This window comes from Protopterus annectens, chromosome 4.part0 (assembly GCF_019279795.1).
Source record: "Protopterus annectens isolate FY-2018-M chromosome 4.part0, PAN1.0, whole genome shotgun sequence".
Taxonomy (NCBI): domain Eukaryota; kingdom Metazoa; phylum Chordata; order Ceratodontiformes; family Protopteridae; genus Protopterus; species Protopterus annectens.
The window spans coordinates 1,821,891,011-1,821,913,167 of record NC_056733.1 but is presented as its reverse complement, the minus strand read 5'-3'; the positions used below and the strand labels follow the sequence as shown (position 1 = coordinate 1,821,913,167).

At 42.1% G+C, this 22,157-nt stretch overlaps 1 protein-coding gene across 1 annotated transcript in view; it reads left to right on the top strand.

Annotated features, from left to right (window-relative positions):
* The window catches only part of CDC25C (cell division cycle 25C), a 1,649,736-nt gene that overhangs the window by 1,309,928 nt on the left and 317,651 nt on the right, over positions 1 to 22,157 (top strand). Inside the window, exon 14 of the mRNA XM_044069511.1 lies at positions 10,382 to 10,480. Within this exon, the coding sequence (XP_043925446.1) occupies positions 10,382 to 10,480 (99 nt within the window). The remainder of the gene's footprint in view (positions 1 to 10,381; positions 10,481 to 22,157) is intronic.

Here is a 22,157-nt window from a genome sequence, read left to right as displayed (position 1 = left end):
GGCCTACTAAGGGATGGACATATCCTGCTTATGATTCCCAGTCTAGGGGTAGGTCTAGACGTGGTAGGGGCAGAGCTCAAGGTTCTTTTAGGCCTAGAACAGAGAGTTCACCTGCTCAGACTTCTGGTGAGGGCAGGGGTCAGTCCTTTCGTAAACAGACCCAATGACCTGCCTTTTCAGCTGCCAGTACATTCTCGTCTGGCAGCACCTTTGGGAGGAAGGCTGGCTCTTTTCAAAGAAAATTGGGATTTAATTACCCAAGACAGATGGGTTTTGGATATCATTCACCACGGTTACAGGTTTTATTTCCATACCTTGCCACCTTTCAAAGGCATGCCAGACATTCCTCCTCTGCAAAGAAAAGAGGCTCACAAGCAAATTTCTCTGTTACTCCAAATAGGGGCCATTCAGCCAGTCCCTGTGCCAGAAAGGGGCCTAGGATTTTATTCTCGCCTGTTCCTAGTACCAAAGAAGGGGGACACGTGGAGACCAATTTTGGATTTATCTATCCTCAACACTTATCTGGACATTCCCAAGTTCAAAATGTTGACGTTACAACAGCTTTTACCTCTGTTGGGCAAAGATCACTGGATGGTAACTTTAGATCTCAAGGAGGCTTACCTTCATGTGCCTATCAGTCTAAGTTGCAGGAAGTATCTGCGTTTTCGAGCTGGAAATTCCCATTATCAGTTCTCTGCATTGCCCTTTGGCTTATCTACTGCACCCAGAGTATTCACAAAGGTTCTGGCTCCAGTGATAGCTTACTTCAGGCTAAAAGGAATTCAAATCTATCCTTACTTTGACGACTGACTGATTCTCGCTTAAGAAAAGGAAGACCTTTACAGCATTTGGAATATGTGATAGCAGTGCTAAGATGCCTAGGGTATTCTGTGAACGAAATAAAGTCCAGTCTAGTACCCTCTCAAGACATGTGCTTTCTGGGTGTGAGACTGAATACAGCAGGCCAGATGGCCTTTTAACCCCGGACAAACAAAAGAATCTTTCCATTTACTTCCATCAACTATCTCTTCAGTCCGGGCTGACTGCAAGGACAGTCCTTCAAGCCTTAGGGTTCATGGCATCTTGTATTCTGGTGCTTCCCAATGCCAAACTGCATATGAGGAAGCTGCAATGGTATCTCAAAATGTATGGACACAGCACTGCCAGGATTTGGACACTGTCATTCAAATAATACCTTGCATTCAACAGGAATTTTGTGGTGGGCTCAGGAATGTCACCTAAACAAGGGACTCTCTGTGACCCGGCCAGAGGCGAGTCAGATTCTAACGACAGATGCCTCAGACATTGCTTGGGAGCTCATCTAAATGGAAAGTGGATACAAGACAAGTGGCCTGCCAGACTACAGCATCTACATATCAACATGAAGGAGATGTTAGCAGTCCAGTTTGCATTAATGGCTTTCAAGGAGTTGCTTCTTCCAGGGCAGGTGTTGATTCTAACAGACAACACAACTGTCATGTGGTACATCAACAAACAAGGGGGAACACATTCTTACCCGTTGTGCAGGCAAGCAATGATTTTATGGGAGACTGCGCTCAGCTTGCAACTAACTCTTCAGGCAAGGTTTCTGCCGGGAGCACAGAACTCCTTAGCAGATGTGTTAAGCAGACAAATCATGGATCCCCACGAGTGGAAACTGGATCTTCATGTATTTCGAAAATTGACAGTGTCATGGGGAACTCCAGACATAGATCTGTTCGCTTCTCCACTAAACCACCAGCTGCCAAAGTTTTGCACAGAGGTTTCATCACACGGCTTGGAAAGTGGATGCTCTTTCTTTCAGTTGGAAAAATCTTCATGTGTATGCCTTTCCACCTCTGCCTCTTCTCCCAAAGGTGCTCCTAAAGGTCAGACAAGACAAGCCAAGGATGATCTTAATAGCTCCAGATTGGCCTCGGCAACACTGGTACCCATTACTGAGGAGTCTGGTAAGGAAGCCTCCATGGCCTTTACCTTTGATTCCACACCTGTTGTCTCAGAGGGACGGTCACCTGCTCAATGTCAAGCTTCACTCTCTTCATCTAACAGCCTGGCATATTCTGTTTTGAAACACAGCAGGTCTCAACTTCCTCAACAAGTTTTAAATGTGATTATGGAAGCCAGAAGACCTAGTACAAGGAAAGTGTATGCAGAAAAATGGAAGAGATTTTTATTTTGGAGTGCAGCAAAGAATTTGGAGATTTCTGAGCCTAATTTGAGTGTGGCTCTTCAATATCTTACTGAGTTATTGGACAAAGGTTTGTCTTTCTCTTCCATTAAGATTCATGCTGCAGCAATTTCAGCTCACTATGATTGTGACCCACCATTGTTTTCGCATCCTTTGTTCAAGCAATTTCTTAGAGGGGCAAAGAATATAAGACCCCCACGTAGAGCTCCTACTCCTGCTTGGGATCTCAATTTTGTGTTGGAGAAACTTACTCTACAACCTTTTGAGCCTCGGCTACTGCTGAATTGAAATACTTGTCATGGAAGACTGCCTTTTGTTGGCCCTTACTTCTGCAAGAAGGGTTTCTGAATTGCAGGCCCTTATGGCGGTAGAGCCTCTTTTGATTTTCCATAAGGATAGGGTATCATTACGTACTAATCCTTCTTTTATGCCTAAGGTGGTTTCTAGTGTGGCTTTAAACCAAACTATTCATTTGCCTACTTTCTATGCAGATCCCCAAAATAAGGGGGAAAAGATTTTGCACACTTTAGATGTACACAGGCAGTTGCGTTATTATTTAAGCAGGACTAAGGATTTTAGGCAGTCTCAGCAGTTGTTTGTTTCTTTTGCTTTGAGTTCTCAGGGCAAGCCTGTGTCAAAACAAACTATTTCTAAGTGGATTGGGTTTTGCATTGCATTTTGTTATTCCCATCATGGCAAGGAGATTCCAGCTGGGATTAGGCCTCATTCCACTAGGGCTACTGCCACTTCAACAGCATTTCTTAGGGGAGTGGCAACTAAGGATATTTTGGAGGCAGCTACTTGGAGTTCAGTGCATACTTTCTCTAAGCATTACCACCTTCCTCTCTACTCTAAATCTAGGGCTGGTTTTGCCACAGCTATTTTGCAAGGCATGTTGACAGTTCCTGCTTCCTTATGATTTGCCAGCCTCCCTTACCTCTGCTTTGGGATTCTACCCAATGGTTAGGACTGCAGCAATGTGGAATGAAGAACATAGTACAGTTTTGTACCTACCATAAATGTAGATGTTCGAGGATCCACATTGCTGCAGTCAATCTCCCTCCTTCCCTCTGTGTTTAGGGGTGGTTGTGTGGGTGAGGTTATACTCTTGTAATTTTGTATATATTGTACATATTTTGGTGCAGGAGTGTTTGGTGTTTTTGGTTTTGGCCTTGTCTTTTTAGGGTCTTCTGACATCTGGGGCAAGAAAAGACTGAGGATATGACGTCGGTCATGCGCATTAGTACCCTGACGTCCTGACGTCAGTCTAATGCGCCTTGACCGGCGTCAGCCATATACTTTGGTATTCGGGCCGACTGGACAGCGGACTACCCAATGGTTAGGACTGCAGCAATGTGGATCCTCGAACATCTACATTTATGGTAGGTACAAAACTGTACTTTTCTCATCTGCCCTGAAACTGTTTTCCCCCTCCCCCCAGCCTATTCTTGTGGTGGTGTTATATTTGGTGACTTTGCAGTTGCCTGCCCCTACTGTAAATTTGATCAGGGACACCCCTCCCCCAGTCTGGTGTTCACTCTACTTAATACAGAGAGAACATCTGAGAAGGCCCAACCCACTTAGGTTCTTAACCTTGAATTTTTCTTCTGCTCCTTCTTCCTCTCTCCTTGCACTTTACTAAAAAAAATGCACTTTATTTTGCTTTTGCCTCTCTTAAAAGTACTCACTTGTATTTATTCTACCCCATTTATTACTGTTTGGTAGTAGCCTGATTAAATTGTAACTGTTACTCTAAGCCTTTTGGTTTAAGCACTTGGGCTGCAGACCAGTTGTTTTACATTAAGAAGGTTTGTGGTCTGCACTGTTGCGGCAGGACAGGTAGCTTATATCCTTCTAAGGTGGGAATTGCTGATTGAAGGCTTCAGTGTCTGTTATTCTAAAAGTGTATTAGTTTTGGTTAAACCACTTGGGCTTCAGGCCAGTTATTTTTCATTAAGAAGGTTTGTGGTCTGCACTCTTGTTGGGAGGAGAGGCTAGATTCTTCCTTTCTGAACTGGGAATTTCTGGTTAAAGACTTATTGTGCCTGCTTATTTGAACTGTTTCTGAAATTGGTGCGCCTTGGTTGCTGTAGCATAGAGTAGATTCAGGTATCCTGAGCTAGTTTTGTTTGTATTACTTGAGCACTAATCCAGGCCATCTCTTTTGGAGAAGGTTCCCCTGCACCCTAGTGGCAGGAGTATGCAGTTAGAACTGGTCTGATTGAAGACTGCTGGAACAGGACTCAGTTTTGAGCTTTTTACTGGTTAATTGGGTAATTTGTTTAAATCAGTTAGCTCGTTTTCTATTGTTATGTTAAAAAAATGCACTTTATTCATCTGCTTTTACTGTGTTTGTGTTTCTTTCTACATTATTACTTTATTTTGCTTTTGCTGCTTGTTCTTAAAAGTACTTAATTGCATTTATTCTGCTGCATTTATTAATCCTTGTTAGTAGCCTGATTAAATTGTAACTGTTATTCTAAGCCTTTGGTTGAAGCACTTGGGCTTCAGACCAGTTGTTTTACATTAAGAAGGTGTGTGGTCTGCACTGTTTTGGCAGGACAGGTAGCTTACTTTCAGCTGCCTGTTGGGTGCCAGGATCAGCCACATAACGCATGCGCTCTGGTCACTCCACAGCAAGTACAAATATGACTCTGTCATTGTTCATGTTGGTGTGAATGACAAACCTCCCTGGACTACATTAAAAGAGACATGGTGGAGTTCTCTTATCTTGTATCCCAGACAGGCATGACCCTAGCCCTTAGTAGCATTGTGCCATTACCCAGAATGATACCACAGTACAAGGACAAAATGATTGACTTCAACAATTGGCTAAGCTTCTGGTGTCATTCTGAGAGGATCCAGTATCTGTCTGCCTGGGATGACATGATCGACAGACCACGATGCTTTGCTAGAGATGTCCTGCACCTGTCGCTCTTGGGATTCTGGATACTGGCTAAGGCTCTTGCCAACCCTATAGTGCCTTTTTAGGCAAGGTTCAAATGACAAATTCACTACTTTAACAGGTACAAGCAAGCAAAATCTGAGGGTAATGCTACTCAATGCTAGAAGTCTAAATCTCAAAATGCATTCACTCGAGGCACTCCTTAAATTGGAGAACATCGACATCTGTGCAGTGACAGAGACCTAGTTCAAGGCTTCAAAGAGCACCCTTGCATTACCAGGCTATAATTCATACCACACCTTTCGGCCACTTAACCTGGACCGAATCATTAAAGGCAGAGGTGTCCATATTCATTAAGGATATCCACACCGCCAGGCTAGTTGCTCAGCATAATGCATCCAAGATTATCCAAGTGTAACTAACTCTGGGCAAGACTGCAATCCAAATTGTAATTTGCTACAGATTCCCCACCATGCCCCAGGATTCCCACTCATTTCTTGATGCACTGGAAATACAACCCAACACCCTAATAATGTGCAATTTCAACTACCCCACCATTAACTGGGAAAACTACTCGTGTACCAACTCTTTTGCTCAACATTTTCTGGAATTCATAAATTCCAATGCCTTGAATCAACTTATCCACACACCCACCAGGGGCAGCAGTATCCTAGATCGGGTCATTACCAACATGGGTGACCGGTGTTCCACACCAGAGGTCACTTCCTCGTTGGTTAGATCTGACCACAAGCTAATCACCCTAGTCATCCACATCCCACCCCCCATTAGGGAAACCACCGTAAAAAATTTCTCCAAAGCCAACTTCACGCTTAAGACAGAAGTGGCAAACTTCATTACACCCATGCAGATGGACAATAGAGGTACGACTGCTGAATCCTACACAAATGCACTTTATAAGCACTTACACGAGTGCATGGATCGTGCTATCCCTAACAGAATCAAGATGCTATCCTCCAGAAAAAGAAAGCCAATCTGGTGGTCCCCTGCCATAAACAAAACTCTACAACAGAAGAAAGAAACTGTTGCAAAAAAGAGTAAAATCTCATGATTGGAGGAACTCCCTGGTCAGCCTCCGTAAGAAGCTGAGATCCCTCATAAAATTCTCCAAAGCTAGTCACAAAAACAAAATTGTCACTGATTCTAAAGAGAACCACAAAGCATTCTATAGCTATGGCAAGAATCTCAGTGGCAAAATTCAGATCTGCTCTGAGTTACAGTACAATGGCACTAAATATACAGAAACAACTGATATTGCCAACATCCTGGCACATAGGTTCAGTGCTATTTTTACCCCCCTCTCACCCCCTAAAGGGCCCATCTCTATACCGGAAGAATGCAAAGTTACTGTAATCATGGCTGCACAGGTAAAAACCACACACACCAAAGCCAAGAACACAGCATCTATGGGACCTGACAACATCCCAGGGTGCGTTCTACACGAACTGCAGAATGAACTGGCAGCCCACCTAAGCACCATGTTCAGTCATAGCCTCACCTCCAGCTTTGTGCCCACTTGAATGGCTTACAGCGACAGTTATCCCACTCCACAAAGGGGGCGCCACCATGGACCCCCGGATCTACCGTCCCATTAGCCTAACGAGCCTGGTCTGCAAGGCCATGGACCGTATCATCATGGATCTTATAAACAAAGACATTGATAATCTCCAAACTCTGGACCCGACCCCACCCAGTTTGGATTTGTAAAAGGCAGATCATGTCTCCTAAACCTCATAGTTTTCTTTGAAGCAGTCACCAAAGCTGTAGACGAGGGTAATGTGGTTCACACAGTCTATCTCTATCTCGCCAAGGCTTTTGACACCATCCCCCACTCCGGAATTCTAGATAAACTCACTAAACTAGGTGTAAATCCCTGTCACAAGATGGGTTGCTAATTGGCTCACTGACAGAACCCACACTGTGAAAGTAGCAGACTCCAAATCCGACTTCAGACCAGTGACAAGTGGAGTACCACAGGGTTCAGTCCTGGGTCCTCTCCTGTTTGGTATCTACTTTTCTGAAGTACAGGCTAACGAAGTTTGCAGATGACTGCAAACTAGGAGCCATAATCGAAACTACTAATGGTGTGGACATCTTGCAAAAGGGCCTCACAGAGACATGCCTGGTGTCAAAGCCATGGCCTCAAGCTCAATGCCAAAAAGTGCATTGTCATCCCCTTTGGTAAAAACTCTGTTACTCTACTTAACACTGAAAGTGTGATAAGCGATCTTGGGACACAGGTGGACAGTAGTCTCTCCTTTGATAATCACATCGCCACAGTAGTCAGGAAATCCTCCTACATGGCAGACTTCATCACAAAAGGTTTCTCATCCAGGAAAAAGAGGTAGTTGTTCCCCTCTACTAGTCACTCATTAGACCCATTATAGAGTACAATGCCCCTTTTGGTATGTACCTCACAAGATATCTACAACAACTGGAAAGGCCACAAAAATACCTCACAAAGAGTATTACCAGCCTCAAATAGATGCCCTACGCAGACAGTCTCAAAAAACTCCAGCTTTACTCCGTTGCATATCGCCTACTCAGAGGCGATCTCTGCCTAACATACAAAGTTATGTCAAACCCAGAGCTGTTGGACATGCTCCATGTAAAGAAATCCCAATCCCTCTGAGCTACACACTCTAGGGACCTAAACCTTGTCACCACAATAAACAGAACATGCTGTAGGGATAGATTCCTGTCCCCAGAGACTTCCCATACTCTGGAACAAACTACCTATCTATATTAAAGAAAGCTCCTCATTAGCACTCTTCAAGAAAAATATTGATGATTGGATGGGAAATAGGAAATTCACCTCAGTTATCACCTCTGTGGCTCTGCTCAACAGGGGCACAGGAAAATAATTTTCTTGGGTGGCGAAAGCCCAGGGTACCTTTTTGGCTAGGTATAGTACCTTCCTATGAACCTATGAATAACAGGTTTTGTATTAGCATGTTTTCCTAGGAGTATGAATTCTGAAACTGAAATGTCTCGTTATGTTTTGACAATGCACCTTAACTCTTTGTCAGAAAATCACATTCTTTTACCACTGCAAAATATGGACTTAAGAGAACCCTTCCTAACCCTTTCTCTCTGTCTGACATATATCCAACAATACACGCACACCTTTTTCAATCATGACTGAATATAAATATTTTATACAAAAATAATAGCAAGTATAAATTTCCCCATGCTTAGCTGCCAATCATGACTTTCAGCTTATTTACTTGAGAATTCTGGATGCCGGGCTTAAATTTTAAGTATTCTGTTTCTCTTAGTTAACAGAAAATCAGGTTTTGCATTAACATGCATTTTTGTACAATAAAAATGAAGTCGGTTTCTGTCATTGCTGAGTACCTATATTCATCACTGATCAATCAGAAAAGCAGGAAGCCGTATTGTCAGAAGCAAACACAATATAAATGTCCATTCCTTCAGCTGACTGTTGGTGACATAAGTTGACATGCTGCATTTTAGTAATGCAGAACAGATGGGCGCAGCAGCCAGGTCAGTCAGATAACATTCCCTAATGGTGTGACCTTCCAGCAGAGGAGCATATTCGACAGGACAACCAGATAAGTAGATGAACAATGTCCTCTTTTAAACTTGTGTGATATTTTTTCCAGTGATAGTATACACTTTTTAGTGTTTTTCTGCACATACTAAAGCAGGGCATCTAGCTACCTTGCTTTTGTGTGTGTGGAGTAATCCTAATATAATTTTTGTGTTTATGGAGAGAGTATGTGGATGTGCTGTAGGCAATGTAGGTAGGGGAGCAAAAAATGCTTGGCACTATAATTACCATTAAAAAAAAAAAAAAAACACACTGCAGAAGAGGTGCTATAGGGGCAAATAACTTAGCCATGGGTTCATACTGGGATGTTGATCAATTTAACTCATTTGTAACCTAATTTTAGGATGCAAGTTTGTCAGTTCCCTAGTATTTGTATTGCTTCCTATTTTTTCCCTTTCAGTGAGGGCTCAGCTCAGGGGTGAAATTAAGGTTTCTTATATATTCCTTCTAAGCTCAGCTTGGACGGTCACGGAGCCATTTTTATGAAAAAGACCTTGGATGTAAAGCAAAGAGGAATTTGGGAAGAGTGATCTATCTTGCCAGCAAATCCATCCATTTATTTCCTTGTGTTCTTTTCAAATATTAATCGGAGCTAAGTATCCATTTTGATTGTGTAGATGCCCACAGACCGCTCAAAGTTTGTCTAGAATCAAAGCAGCTGGGAAAGCTACTCAACCCCTTGTTTTATTTACTAAAAGTGATTCCAGGGTTGCAAATGTTTGCCCATGTGACTTGCTGATTATATCAAATTCTGTTATGAAATGTATAACAAGACTGCCATTTGTGATCATAGCTCCCTCAACCAGAACAGTGTCTACCTCTCAGGTGTTTTTCAAAAGTACATCTTTCAATGATCTTTTTGTGGGTTTCACTGAATATTTTTGCCTGATACTATAAGCTGGATATGATATCCAGGCCTAGGTCTTTCTGTGGAGGCACACTGATTAGAAGTATGTTTCAGTGCTGGACACCGCACTGAAACTTGGTGTTCTGTTTTATTGGCTAAATATGATACAGTCTCATCATAATAGTAGATCTGGACTAGAAGGCCTTTTTTGTAAAAGTACACTCTCCTTCACCCTGCCTCATGGGTTGACATGGCCTAGAGTATTATATGTGATATTAGTATGTGATGCTCCACCTTTGACTGACACACCTGAGATCGAGTGGAAACTAACTTAGCCTTGGAAAGCTTTAGGTGTGGATGTGACTATGGAAGCTCTGTTTCAGTCCTTCTGGTTGATGAGGATGGACTTGCTCATCTGAATCTACTGTTGGGGTAAGTGCTTAATTTTTTTTTTACATTGTATTCTTGACTCAATTTCCAGGCCCACCCTTTTTGTCAGAAATTAGGCTGTCTAAGATGCTTCACAGGATGCACTGACTTGGCTGATATTGGCGGTATAACTGATCTGGGATTGTTTTGTCTCGAGACACATTAAATGTATTTTTGCTGCAAGGAAGTATACTATACTCAAATGAAGTTTATGATGAAAACACTGCAGCTACAGATTTATGAAGTGCACATATGCATACATTTGTGATATTGCTATCACGATCACCTACTGATCTGATGGAAATGTTAGTGAATTGTTACAAAAAAATGCATCTAGACTGTTTAGTGTTGACTGTTATTGCTGTGAAGTGGCATTGAAGTACACTATATTGACTGTGCAATGTTTTTTTTCTCCTTTAGTTGGCAGCTTTGCTCTGTGGAGAATTTCACAGTCTGATTGAAAAATATTTTATAATTGATTGCCGCTACCCATACGAATATAATGGAGGTCACATTAAGGTAAGGAAGTAAATGAGAACCTCCAATGCTTTCATTTCATGTACTGTTTATCTTGCATGGATTATTGAACAGTATCAGCAATGCATGTTTACTGGTGTACCCATAAATTTTAGGGAAGTTGGCTGAGTTTATTTTTACTCTCCGTGGGATAATTTTTGCTATCACTGATGTCTAAAAAAATGAAATGAAACTATTGCCATAAGAAGTTTGATGTCTGCACTTCACTTGTAGGAGACTTAACTCACCACTGTCAGTTATATACAAACAGCCTGCCAGGCCACTTCAGTTGAACACACGGCAGACTTGAGCAAATATGTATCCAGATGCTTGCACTGCTAATATTGATCAGTCTTCATAAGCACACCTGTACAGATTTGTGTAGCAGGAATGTTTAGCAAATTCAAATAGTGTGCATGTTCTGAAAGTGTACAAGTACCTGTCCTAGTCTGTCATCCTCCTCATTTTTTCTTGTGTAACTTCGAATGACATAGGAGTTGACTGTTAAGGTATATAGTCTTTAGTCTGATATTCAGTGGAATCTTATGTTTTCAGTTGCTGTTAACTTAACAGGCTTCTGATGTATACCTCTTCTGCCTTTTTTCAAGTACATGCTATGGGAAAAGTTTAACATGATTTACCAGTATGTGAACTTACAGTGAAAGAAATACCTGAGTTTAGAGTCTGTTTTGTAGAGTGAAGACTATCCCTGATATACAGTTAGTGTATAACATTTTGTAGTTTAGCTTGTTCTGAAACTGTTCCCAGCTCCTGGTGTGCATTGCATATTATTTATTTCAGAGTAGCTAACTATGATCTAGGTGTGTGAATTTATTTTCTGATTAGTGGTTAGTATGTAAAACTTGGATATATGAAAGTTGTTTTCTCAAGTCACTGTGTACTGTACCCCCTCCAGATAAAAAAAGCAGTCTTACTCTGATATTGGCCTGGTATCTGAATATAACTAGATTATAAGTAAATTATATGCTTATAGAAGATTTAATTGTAAATGGATGCCTGGAGTGGTTATTTTGTAACCATAAAGAATGTTAAAGTAAAGTGATAGCTGTCGCCTGTGCTTAATTACTGTTCAGTTTGTCACTTGTCTGGGTTTTGATTAGCAGGTCATGAAAGTCATAGGTAGGATAAAAAAGTGCATGTACAGGCATACATAATCTCTCGCTCCTTATGTGAGTGCATAATTTCCACAGGAAAGGAAAAGTGAGGAATTCAAAAGACATGCAAGGGAGCAGCACATGCTGGGATGAAAGGATTGTGAGGAAGGTGCTTGAGGTGCCCGTGATGTGGAGAGGCTGTTAGGCCCATTGAGGTTTGTGGGACTAGACACCAGGAGGCTGTCAGACTGTATGGGAAAAGATAGTGAGGAGAAGCACATTAGAGCAATGGTAGAGGTTGTCAGAGTGTGTGCATGTGTAGAATAAAGTGAAGCAAGAAAGTGGGAAATGCAGCCACACAGGGGATGGCAAGGAGAAGGAAGCCAAAGTGAAAGGACGGGTGCAGAGAGAAGTGATAAAGGGACAGTTGAACCAGAGGTGGCTGTACAAGAGCCGGTACCGCAAGGAAATCTGGATAAAACTAGGCATGAGCTGGATAGTAAGATGGAGAAATGCAGAATAATGAACAAATCTTGTGGGACAAGCACAAGAGGGGTTGAGGAAGGTGTTACATGTAACAAAGGGATAAGAGACATCCAACAGAGGAAGTGGTCAGGGCCTGGTGAAGATGAAAGTAGGGTGGGGAGGTTACACAGCAGGTGCATATTGGCATGAGGCAAAAAGTGAAAGATCTAGTGTGAGAGGTAGAAGATTTCATGATTTGGAGGCTATCATAACAGAGACCGAGTTTGTGCAAGTCAGAAGGAAGAGAGGAAATAATTTTGTACCAACAAACGTGACATGAGAAGACATGCAGACTTGTTTGTTTATATTAGGTAGGAAAGTTAAAATATTGGTATGAAAAATATGTCAGGTAACAAAATGACAAGTTAGATAGTTCATTGTTTAATAGTGAATGGAGTTTTGAGACTGTACCAGAAGCATTTTATGAAGATGAATTTGATATTTCTACTTTTGATGAAACTGCATTTTTGTGGGAAAGAAGTGAATAATTACAATATATTAGGAAGAGGTTATGAACGAATTAATCCAATATTTAAAAATGTTAGTAAAATTTCCTGTAATATATTTAAATAATGTTTTTGAGAATGTGTAAAATGTAAAGGATTTTTAAGCTAGGGACCTAGGAGCTACAGTTTCACTAAACACAAATAGAATTCTTTGAAATATTTTTTAAAAAAGATACATTTTTTAGTAGTATTGAATTTGGATAAGGGGGGGGGGGTTAAAGTAATTTAAATGTAAGATGTGTAAAAACTTGGTTGAATGTTGAAAATGAGTATGTTAAATTTGTAAAGTCTGCTTTTTGAAGTAGTTGGGTTTACTACAGAGAGAAAATGCATTGTTTTTTTATAAACTAATGAAGACTAAGGAAGATGTGAATGATTTGTATGTGAACGTATCTGCAAGTAGCTCTATTGTACATGTACCCAAGGTACACAGAGATTTTTGGAATCCCTCAGATAGACTGATAATTTCAGACATTGGAAGGCTTCAAGAAAATGTGGGCATATTTTTAGATAAAATTTTAAAGCAGTTTGTCCATCAAGCAGAATCTGAAGTTTAACATTCTGCCGATGTGGTGAAAAAAAAAAAAAGGTTAGGTAATTTGGGATGAAGGTTATTTTTGGTTTGGCATCCAAAATTGTAAAACTTCATTACAGCATAAATGTGGTTTAAAGGCAGTAGGATATTATTTAAGATAAGATCTGTATTCCTATGCATCCTCTTTGTTGCTTTTCTGTTTTGTCCCATAATATATATTTTAATGTAATAAACTGTAAAAAAAAAAAAAAAAAAAAAGAGGAACAGCAATACACAAGCCCTATTTGTTCTGGTTTATTCCAGTTTTTTATGTTTCCTATCACTTCATAGGCAAGTACTAGAATAACTGTCATTTTAAGCCCCGCCAATATCCCTTTTTGAGTTGAAAATAAACTATCCCATTTGGTTATAGACTGACCTTACCCATCCCATGATACCATTGGTAATTCGAGGGGAAAGCATTTGATAGCTGCCTCCATCCATTAGTAGTACAGGGAGCAGTCCTGAGGTAAATTTTCTGCTTCTCATCCGTAGATGTAAGGTGCACTTGAATATGGACAGGGACAGACCTTGCATGTGAATGGGGAGTCTGTTCTGCTGCAGTAGTATTCTCTGCAAGATGTACATGTCCCTCCAAACCATTCTGTTGATGTTGCAGTCAAGGTTTAGATCCCCAGAGAGAGTATTTCTAATGTAGTTTGAGCTGATGTTAAATCCATCAGTAATGGGGTCACAGAATGTCTTGTATGGTAGATACAGAGCCCCTCTTGGCAGTCTGAAGGATAGAGTATAGTGGCAGGGCTTTGAGTTGGTCCATATACATGCAATTTTTTGTTAAAGAACAGATGTAGGTATGCTATACAGATTTGTTTTTGACCAAGAGTAAGGTGGAACAAGCTGGAAATTTTGTTTTTCATTTATGTAGTTCAGGAACAGAATTTGTATTTGAAACAATGAAAAATGAACATTTTTTTTGACAATATTTTTATATGCAATGTTAGATATAAGATGCAAAAGCAACTTCTGCTAACACTTTTTTGCATGTTGCTGGTGTTCACCCTTATTTGATAGTCATTCCCAATACATGAATGTGTTAGAAACAGAAAGGAATGCGACATATGAATTGGAAATTGAGCACACAAAGGTAGAAATGGAAATTAAGTTAGTTAAGATGGTTTAATACAAGAAATATTAGAGAAGGCAAAACATCAAGTGTTTGGTAATGGTGTAACATTGGTTATAGCTAATACATTTTGTCAGCAAATAAGTGAAGGGGAATCCTGATAAAAGTAAGCAAATTTGTAACTAAATGCACATTTTCTAGAAATTTTTATGATATTAAGAAAAAATGTTTGTTTGCTGATGAGATTTTGAGAAAGGGTAATTATATTCAATTACATTCCATTTTTAAAATGGCATTGAACTTATTATCTTCCAAAATGTTTCTACAGCCCAAATCCTTGGAATATGGAATGTGCTATCATGGTAGATATATTGTTGGTAAATATGTAAAAGAAATTATGATGATTTTTTTTTCATGTTGCGGTGAGCTGGTAGGAGATGAGATTAAAGATCCAAGTCCTATGTTGGACAAACTGAACATATGGTAAAATTAAGGATACAGGAATGTTAAAATAATTAACTAAAATGGATCCATGTAGTGCTGTAGCAGAATATTCCTTGAGATATCCTGGGAGTGTTTGGGTATGTTCTTGTAGGCATATGTTTACCTAGTGGAGGGGATAACTTAACAAGACTGAGTGCTCCTGTGAAGCATGGCTAATTTTAAAATATAATATTTTGACCCCCCTCCCCCCATGATATAGGTACCATGGCATGTTTTGCTTTAAAATAAGTAATATGTTGGGTTCAAGGACATGTCGTATGTATTAAAATAGGCTGGAAAAAGAGTTGATGTAAGCCTGAAATAAAATTGAATTCATTCTTAGCACCATTATTTAAATTTGAAATGTAACATGCACTTGTTACTTTAACACATTATGGCACATTAATTAAATAAATTTAATTAGAAAGAATATACATGCGACAAATTAATGTATTTGGTTTGTTTACCCATGACGGCACTGAAAGAATAAATCAGTTTTTTTTCCAAATGCAACAAGAAAGCCATACTGGATTGTCCAAAAAACTGCTGAAAAGTCTTTAGGCGTACTCAAACTTTAATAACTTTCTATGTTTTAGAAAGCACCTAGGTGCACAGCACAGAGTTAATACAGTAAATAGTTAAAAAGTTGAGTGTCTTCTCTCTTTAAACAGTTCTTGAATGTTTTAATAGGCTTTTAGCTTAATGTTTAGGCGTTTTATGCATTTTTGTCTTTTTAAAAGTTTTTTTTTTTAATTAACCAGTTAATTATTAAATTGAAGGCATGTTTCTTTTGGAACATTTATATTTAAATATGGGTATTCTTGTATTTGTGTTTTTTTCTGATTAAGTCCTTTGGGATGAAAAGTGGAGTTAATATTTGAGTACGCTTAAAGACTTTTCAGCAGTTTTTTGGATACTCCAGTGTGGTTTTCATGTTCTGGTTGGATGTATTGGCCATACATCTGCTTTCTTCTTTTACTCAAGTCTGTCTTCCAAATGGCTGTTTTGTGAGTATTAATTTTTGTTGCAATTTTTTGTGCAAGTTAAAAGAAGAGACCAGATTTTATTGAGAACAGTCTGTGGGCTTAGACCCTAAGATAAGAAAGGAGGTGGCCAAAGTGCCCCCCCCCCCCACCAACACCCAAGGTGTGGTGCATGTGTGAGTAACTGGCCTGTTCAGAGAAAGACTGTTAAAGTGGTAAGTAGGGTGAGGAATTTGGCAGAGGAGATGGCTGGAGGAAGGGTTATTTGGGCTTTTGTGCAGTAACATTTCTGTCAAAAATATCTGCATGACAACTCTACGGTTCCTTTTCATTATAGAATCATAGGAAGTTACTAGGCTATTGGCCCTGAGGCCCTTACAAGCCTATTCAAGAATTTAGCCCATGTCCAACAAGTCAGCACCATATGCAACTGTCCAGCAGGAACATAGGTGGAATCCCAGGGGTGTATTTTCTGTTTTCCATCCAGTTATCCAGGCTGCGCTTAAAAAGGTTTAATGAGGTACTCTGCTTTACGTGGAGAGGGAGTCTCTTCCACAAAAGGGGGGAGTCTTTGAGGCACAAATCTATTCGGCCAACAAGTCCTATTGATGTCACAGACCAGGTTGAGGTCTCACATTTGGGTTACTCGAGTTGAGCTTGACTTGTGTATATGCAGCAAGTCCCATCAGGGCAGGGTCTGAGATTTCTTTGTATGCCAGACAGAGGTCACCTCTGAGGAGTCTGCTGCAGACTGAGTAGAGGGACAGGGCTTTTAGCCTATCTGTGTAGGGTAGATGTTTGAGGCCTTGGATTCTCCAGGTGAGGAATCTCTGTGGTCTCTCCAGCTGCTGCATGTGCATTGTGGGGTACATGACGAAAGAGGCATTGTATTCAGCAATCGGTCTTATAAGGGAAGAATATAGGGATGTTATGACCACCTTGTCCCTGGATGAGATACTTAACTAATGAGGTGGGCTATGTAGAAAGCTTTCCGCACAGCGGAGGCAATATGGTGGTCGAAAGTCAGTTTGCTGTCAACCTGCGTTCCCAAGTCCCTCTCAACTGATTACGTGCTTAGTGCTTTATTGTCAGTGATACTTTGCGGGGACGTCATTCTCCCAAAAAGGGATAATGTTACGTTTTTTGGCATTCTGTTTGAGGCCATGTTTCTGGTGCCAGTCATTTGTTTGGGTGAGACCCTCTTGGAGGATGTCCACATCATTAGGAGAATTGATGACAGCACCCAGCTTGCAATCATCTGCAAACTTGGTCAGCCATAGCCCACTAGATTTGGCCTGCACCTCTGAGAAGTATATCCCAAACAGCAGAGGCCCCAAGACCGATCCCTGGGTTACACCGCTTGTTATGCGTCCACTACTTGAAATGGCTTTCCCTATTTTGACTAGGTGAATTCTATCAGTGAGACAGTTTGCTACCCATCTGGTAACATATGAATTGATGCCTAGTTGAGAGAGTTTATTATACATGAGTGGGGTATAGTATTGAAGGCCTTGGCCAGGTCAAGGTAGGTGGTGTGCACAGTCTTCCCCTCGTTTATGGCCTTGGTGACTGTCTCAAAGAATTCAACCAAATTTAACAGGCATGACCTCCCCTTGACAAAACCAAACTTTGTGGGATCAAGTGTCTGTAGGTTGCCAATATCTTTGTTAATGAGGTCCATGATAATCCGCTCCATGGCCTTGCCAGATCAGGCTAGTTAGGCTGATGGGTCTATAATTTCCTGGATTGGAAGACGTTCCACTTTTGTGCAAAAGGATGACAGTAGCTGTCCTCCACTCGGCTGGGATGAAGCCAGTACTCAGGCTTTGGTTCAATACGGTGCCTAATGGTGCCGCAAGTTCCTGCCTGAGTTCATGTAGGATGCAGCTGGAAGCTGTATTTTTTGCCTTTCAGGGGGCAGTGATGACTTGCTCCGTAGAGATAAGGGGAGGAGGCAGGTACTGGGGATGTCCTGTTTTACTGATGGGGGCTACAGAGGAGTGAAGCTGTCTGCCAGCAGATTAGCTATAACTACAGGGTTTGTGTATGTGGTGTCCTTGACCACCAGTTCTGAGCAGATCTGGGTGCTTCCCTTGAGATTGCGGACATATGTGAAGAAAGCCTTATGATTGTCTTTAGTAGATGTGATCAGTTTGGACTCAAAGTTAGCATTGGAGGGTTTCACTAGTGCTCATATTTGCTTGTTCAGGCTGAGAGGAGATAGCTTCCAATTAGACACCTGGACAGCATTTTTTTCCTATTATTATAGAGCTTATTTATTGTAGATGTCCTCCAGACATGTTTACTCTTCCTTGAGGATGAGGATTTAGTCCTGTCTGGTATTCCGGATTCCGTGCAACTATGTAAATACTCTTGTAGTACTTTGGTGTAAGATTGGACATATGTGCCAGTTTCTGTGGAGGGGGAGGGGTTGTGAAGTTAATACCTTCCTTCAGGAGGTTGTAATCAGCTTTGGAGAAATGTTTTTGTTTTCCCCTAGCTGTGTGTGTGTGTGTGGGGGGGATGGTGACTTTGAAACTTTTGTCCTTTTGTGGAAAACTATCAGATGTGCATTTACTAGTATGACCTAATTGATGACAGTTTCATGCGAATTCACATGATGCCTGTACTGCATGCATCTTCCAAAACCTCACAATTGTGCAAACCATTTTGTTGTATATGCAAGTGTTTTAGGATTCCAAAAGTGAAAATGTATACTAATCTACATGGGGCCGTAATGGGGAAGGCATTCAAAGCACAAAAATAGGACACGAAGGGAAGATGGATGATAAGGGATTAAGCATATTTCAGAATAAAAGTCAAGGATGTAAATAGTTATTTGAGACATGAATTTTCTTGTATAGACGCTAGCAAAAATCATGCTATGCAACTAGTACCACTGTGCTAAATTATGGACAGCCATCATAATAGTTTCAAGTGCAAACATGCATTGCTTTACATATGCAATAGGGTATGCTAGGAAGCTGTTACCAAAATACCAGATGCTTATGATAGCTTATATTACTGTGGAATCTGTAGCCTTGATGTGCTTATGTAGTGATGAATCTCCCTAAAAGGCATGCCAGGTGACACAAGATATGTGGACTGGTGCCATGAAGTGGCTGAACACACTGCCAGGTATACGGCAACACTGCTTCAGGGTGAGGCAAGACTTGACTGCACGAGGCAGTGATCATTACTTAAGTATTTAATTATGATGACTGCTTCAGGAAAGTTGTACTCTGGTGATCACATGTGTACATAATTCCTGCTATGCTGCCCATGAGGTTTTTGCATAGTCTAAACAGTGGCACTGGTGACGACAAACCACTGCGCATGTGCAAAGTGCCCAGTATCTTTTATGTTTTGCTTCACCTTCCAAAAATTGACCAACTACCTAGATAACGTGGCTACCCTAGTATCACTTTCACTGTATCCCTCTTTTCTGAAAGATAAGCACCATTTTCTCAGATTCTGGGTGAGGAGGGCTTGTATCTGCTGACACTGGATTTTTCTCAGTAACCATCTCTACCTATATTTTGCATAAACAGATGATGTTAAGTTGTCTATCTCGCCTTCATTCTTGCTGGATGGGTTCGGAGCCGATCCTCGGCTCTGACTCTGCCACTCTAAAAGCTCGAGAGTTGGTTCCACCGGCTCAAGGCTCCCCTTATATCCCACAATGCTAGGCGGTAATACCTCAGATCTCGTTTGCCGCTACAGCGATCGAGGTGTGTTGTTTCAACCGGCTTCAGGTTAGTCTATTAGAGCAGTTTAAAAGTTAATTAAACCCCTTTTAAATTAGTTTTTTATTCATAATTCCCTTAGTTTAGTGGATTTTTATCCTTTCCTCCCTGTTTTTCTTCCACTTTTACCTCAAGAACTTAATAGTTCTTCCCTAGGCCTTCGGGCCCTTCCATCCCCTCTTAGCTTTGGAGTGTATGTGTTTTTTTGTAGGGATTTTAAAACTAACTAATTTTATTAGTTTAAAATTTATTAGTTTTAATTTTTACTGAATAGTGTAATCGGTGTGTTTGTGCTTGTGTCGTGTTACACTTCGTTCCTTGACAATGTCCAAGGATTCAAAGGTCTCAGGCTTTAAGAGGTGTGACTCGTGCTGTCAGAAGATGTCTCTGGCAGACGGTCATACTTCTTGTGTGTACTGCCTGGGACCTTTACACCTGCAGGACTCTTGTGCTGTATGCCATGGCTTCAGCCCTAGAGTCCTGCAGGAAAGAAAAAATAAACTTATTTTACGAGGCTTATTAAAGCCTGAGGGTCTCCTGACTGTTTCTTCGGGCAAACCCTCCAAGCCTTCTAGGTCGTCGGCTCCAGTTTCTGAGTCGACACCTAAGGCTTCGAAGTCTGCTACAACATCGGCTCCGGCTGGAGCCGATGAGACTCGAACTCTTATTTCTTCGGTTCCCTCGGCTCCAGCCGGAGCCGAGGTGTTGGAAATCACTGAGTCGGCTCCGATAAAATTATCGGAACCGACAACTAGGAAAAGGTCTAGGTCACCGTCTCTTGGCTCCGTTCATTCGGCTCCAGCATCTCCCTTGCTGTCTGAACGGAGCCATAGATCTCACTCCTCTAGGTCGTCGAGACTTTCGGACCATGACCTTCAGAGGGTAGTGAGTCGACTTCTTAAGTCCGAGGCACTGACCCAAATGCTTCAGAGCCCGACTCAACAGTCTATGCTTAATCCGATTTCTCAAAGTATTCCTCCTCCGACTCCTTTGAGTTCGGAGCCGGGGCGTTTCGGACCCGAGACTGTGGCAGCGTCGGAGCCGATACAATTGTCTTCGGCGCAGTCGTCTGCTCCGTTTTCTTCATTGGATGAATCTCGGCGCCGGACTTCCCTCGTCGGCTCCAAGGGGGTGAGTGGCATCGGACCCTTGTCCGACCCCGCTCTCCCTCTCGGTGCTTCGGCGCTGGTGAGTTCGGCTCCGACATCGGCCTCGGAGCCATCACTGTCGGTGCCGAGGGAGGTTATCAGCTCTTCGGAGCGGAGACCTCTGGCTCTGCCTGACAGGGGTGCTTTCGAGGTCATGCGGAGTGTGTTGGAACCTGGTTCAACTCCCACAGTCGGCTCCGTCCGCCCCTCCCTCCTCGGTGCCTCAGGTAATTTCTACTCACTCCCTCTTCCCAGACCGCAGAGAGCCAGCTCCTCAAGAATCCCCTGTGGGGATTTCATCCTCTTCCGAGGCCTCTCCTGAATTAGCAGGAGAGCCCCCTAGGAAGAGAAAGTGCAAGAGGAAGCACATAGACTCACCTGAGTCCGTCACCTCTGACACGGATTTAGAGGATTCTGAAGGTTCCCCCCGTTCCCCCTCTGAAGATGTCTCCTTTGCAGTCATCCTGGAGATCCTAAAACAGAGGGGGAATTGGCCAGCCCTTAACCCTTCGGAGGATGAATCTGTGTATCTTGAGGCGTTCGGCTCTCGCCCTTCCACCTCCTGGGTGTCCCCCCCCCCTTTGACCCCCTTATGCAGGTGGTAGCAAAAAAGGCTTGGACGGCTCCTGACTCTGTGGACCCCACCCCCAGGAGACCTTCAAAGTTTATTACAGCACCAGCAGACAAACTATTTTTGACTAAAGGAGTTTCTGTGGATGCTATGGTGGTAGCTGCTGCCACCAAGAAGGAACTAGCTGATCCTTCAGTGCCTGTCCATCCTCCTAACAAGGAATCTAGGTCTATGGACAGGTACGGGAAGCGGATGTTTTCGTCAGCGACCTTTTCAATGCGTTCGCTGAACTACCTCTGTCATTTCACTCGTCTTCAAAGAGACTTGATCAAGGAAGCGAGTGAGATGTTAAAGGATCCAACAGCTGCGGGTTTTCAGGATAAGATGAACGCTCAGCTGGCAACCCTCAATTCGATAGCTAACTCCTCCATGCGCCTTCTTTCATATGCGGCTGATGGAGCGAGCAGAGCCGCAGGTACAGGTGTGGCCTTACGCCGGCATGCCTGGATGCGGCTATGCAATTTTGCGGATCCCTTTAAGACGTCTTTCACTAATTCCCCGTTTGATGGATCGTCCCTTTTTGGTCCTCAAGTGAAAGAAACCTTGACAAGGTGCGAGACAGATGGCAAAACTCTTTCTGCCGTCGGAGAACGTTTTTCTACTCCTTCTAGGCCTTACCCCAAGGGCCAGAAAAGTGGAAAAATGTGGTTCCACAAGCAATCTCAAGGGGCTTTGCCTGACGCACAGAGTCGGTTCCCCTCTAGAGGCAGAGGGGGGAACAATAATGGTAGACGTCGCCCTAGAGGCAGGGGGGTCCGCAGATCCAGGGCAATCGAGAAACCTTTTCCGATAAGCCCTTCCAGCATCCCTGAGGTGTTGCCCGACTGTCCACCTTCGGAGGCAGTCGGGGGAAGATTATCACTGTACCCAGAAGCCTGGCGATCT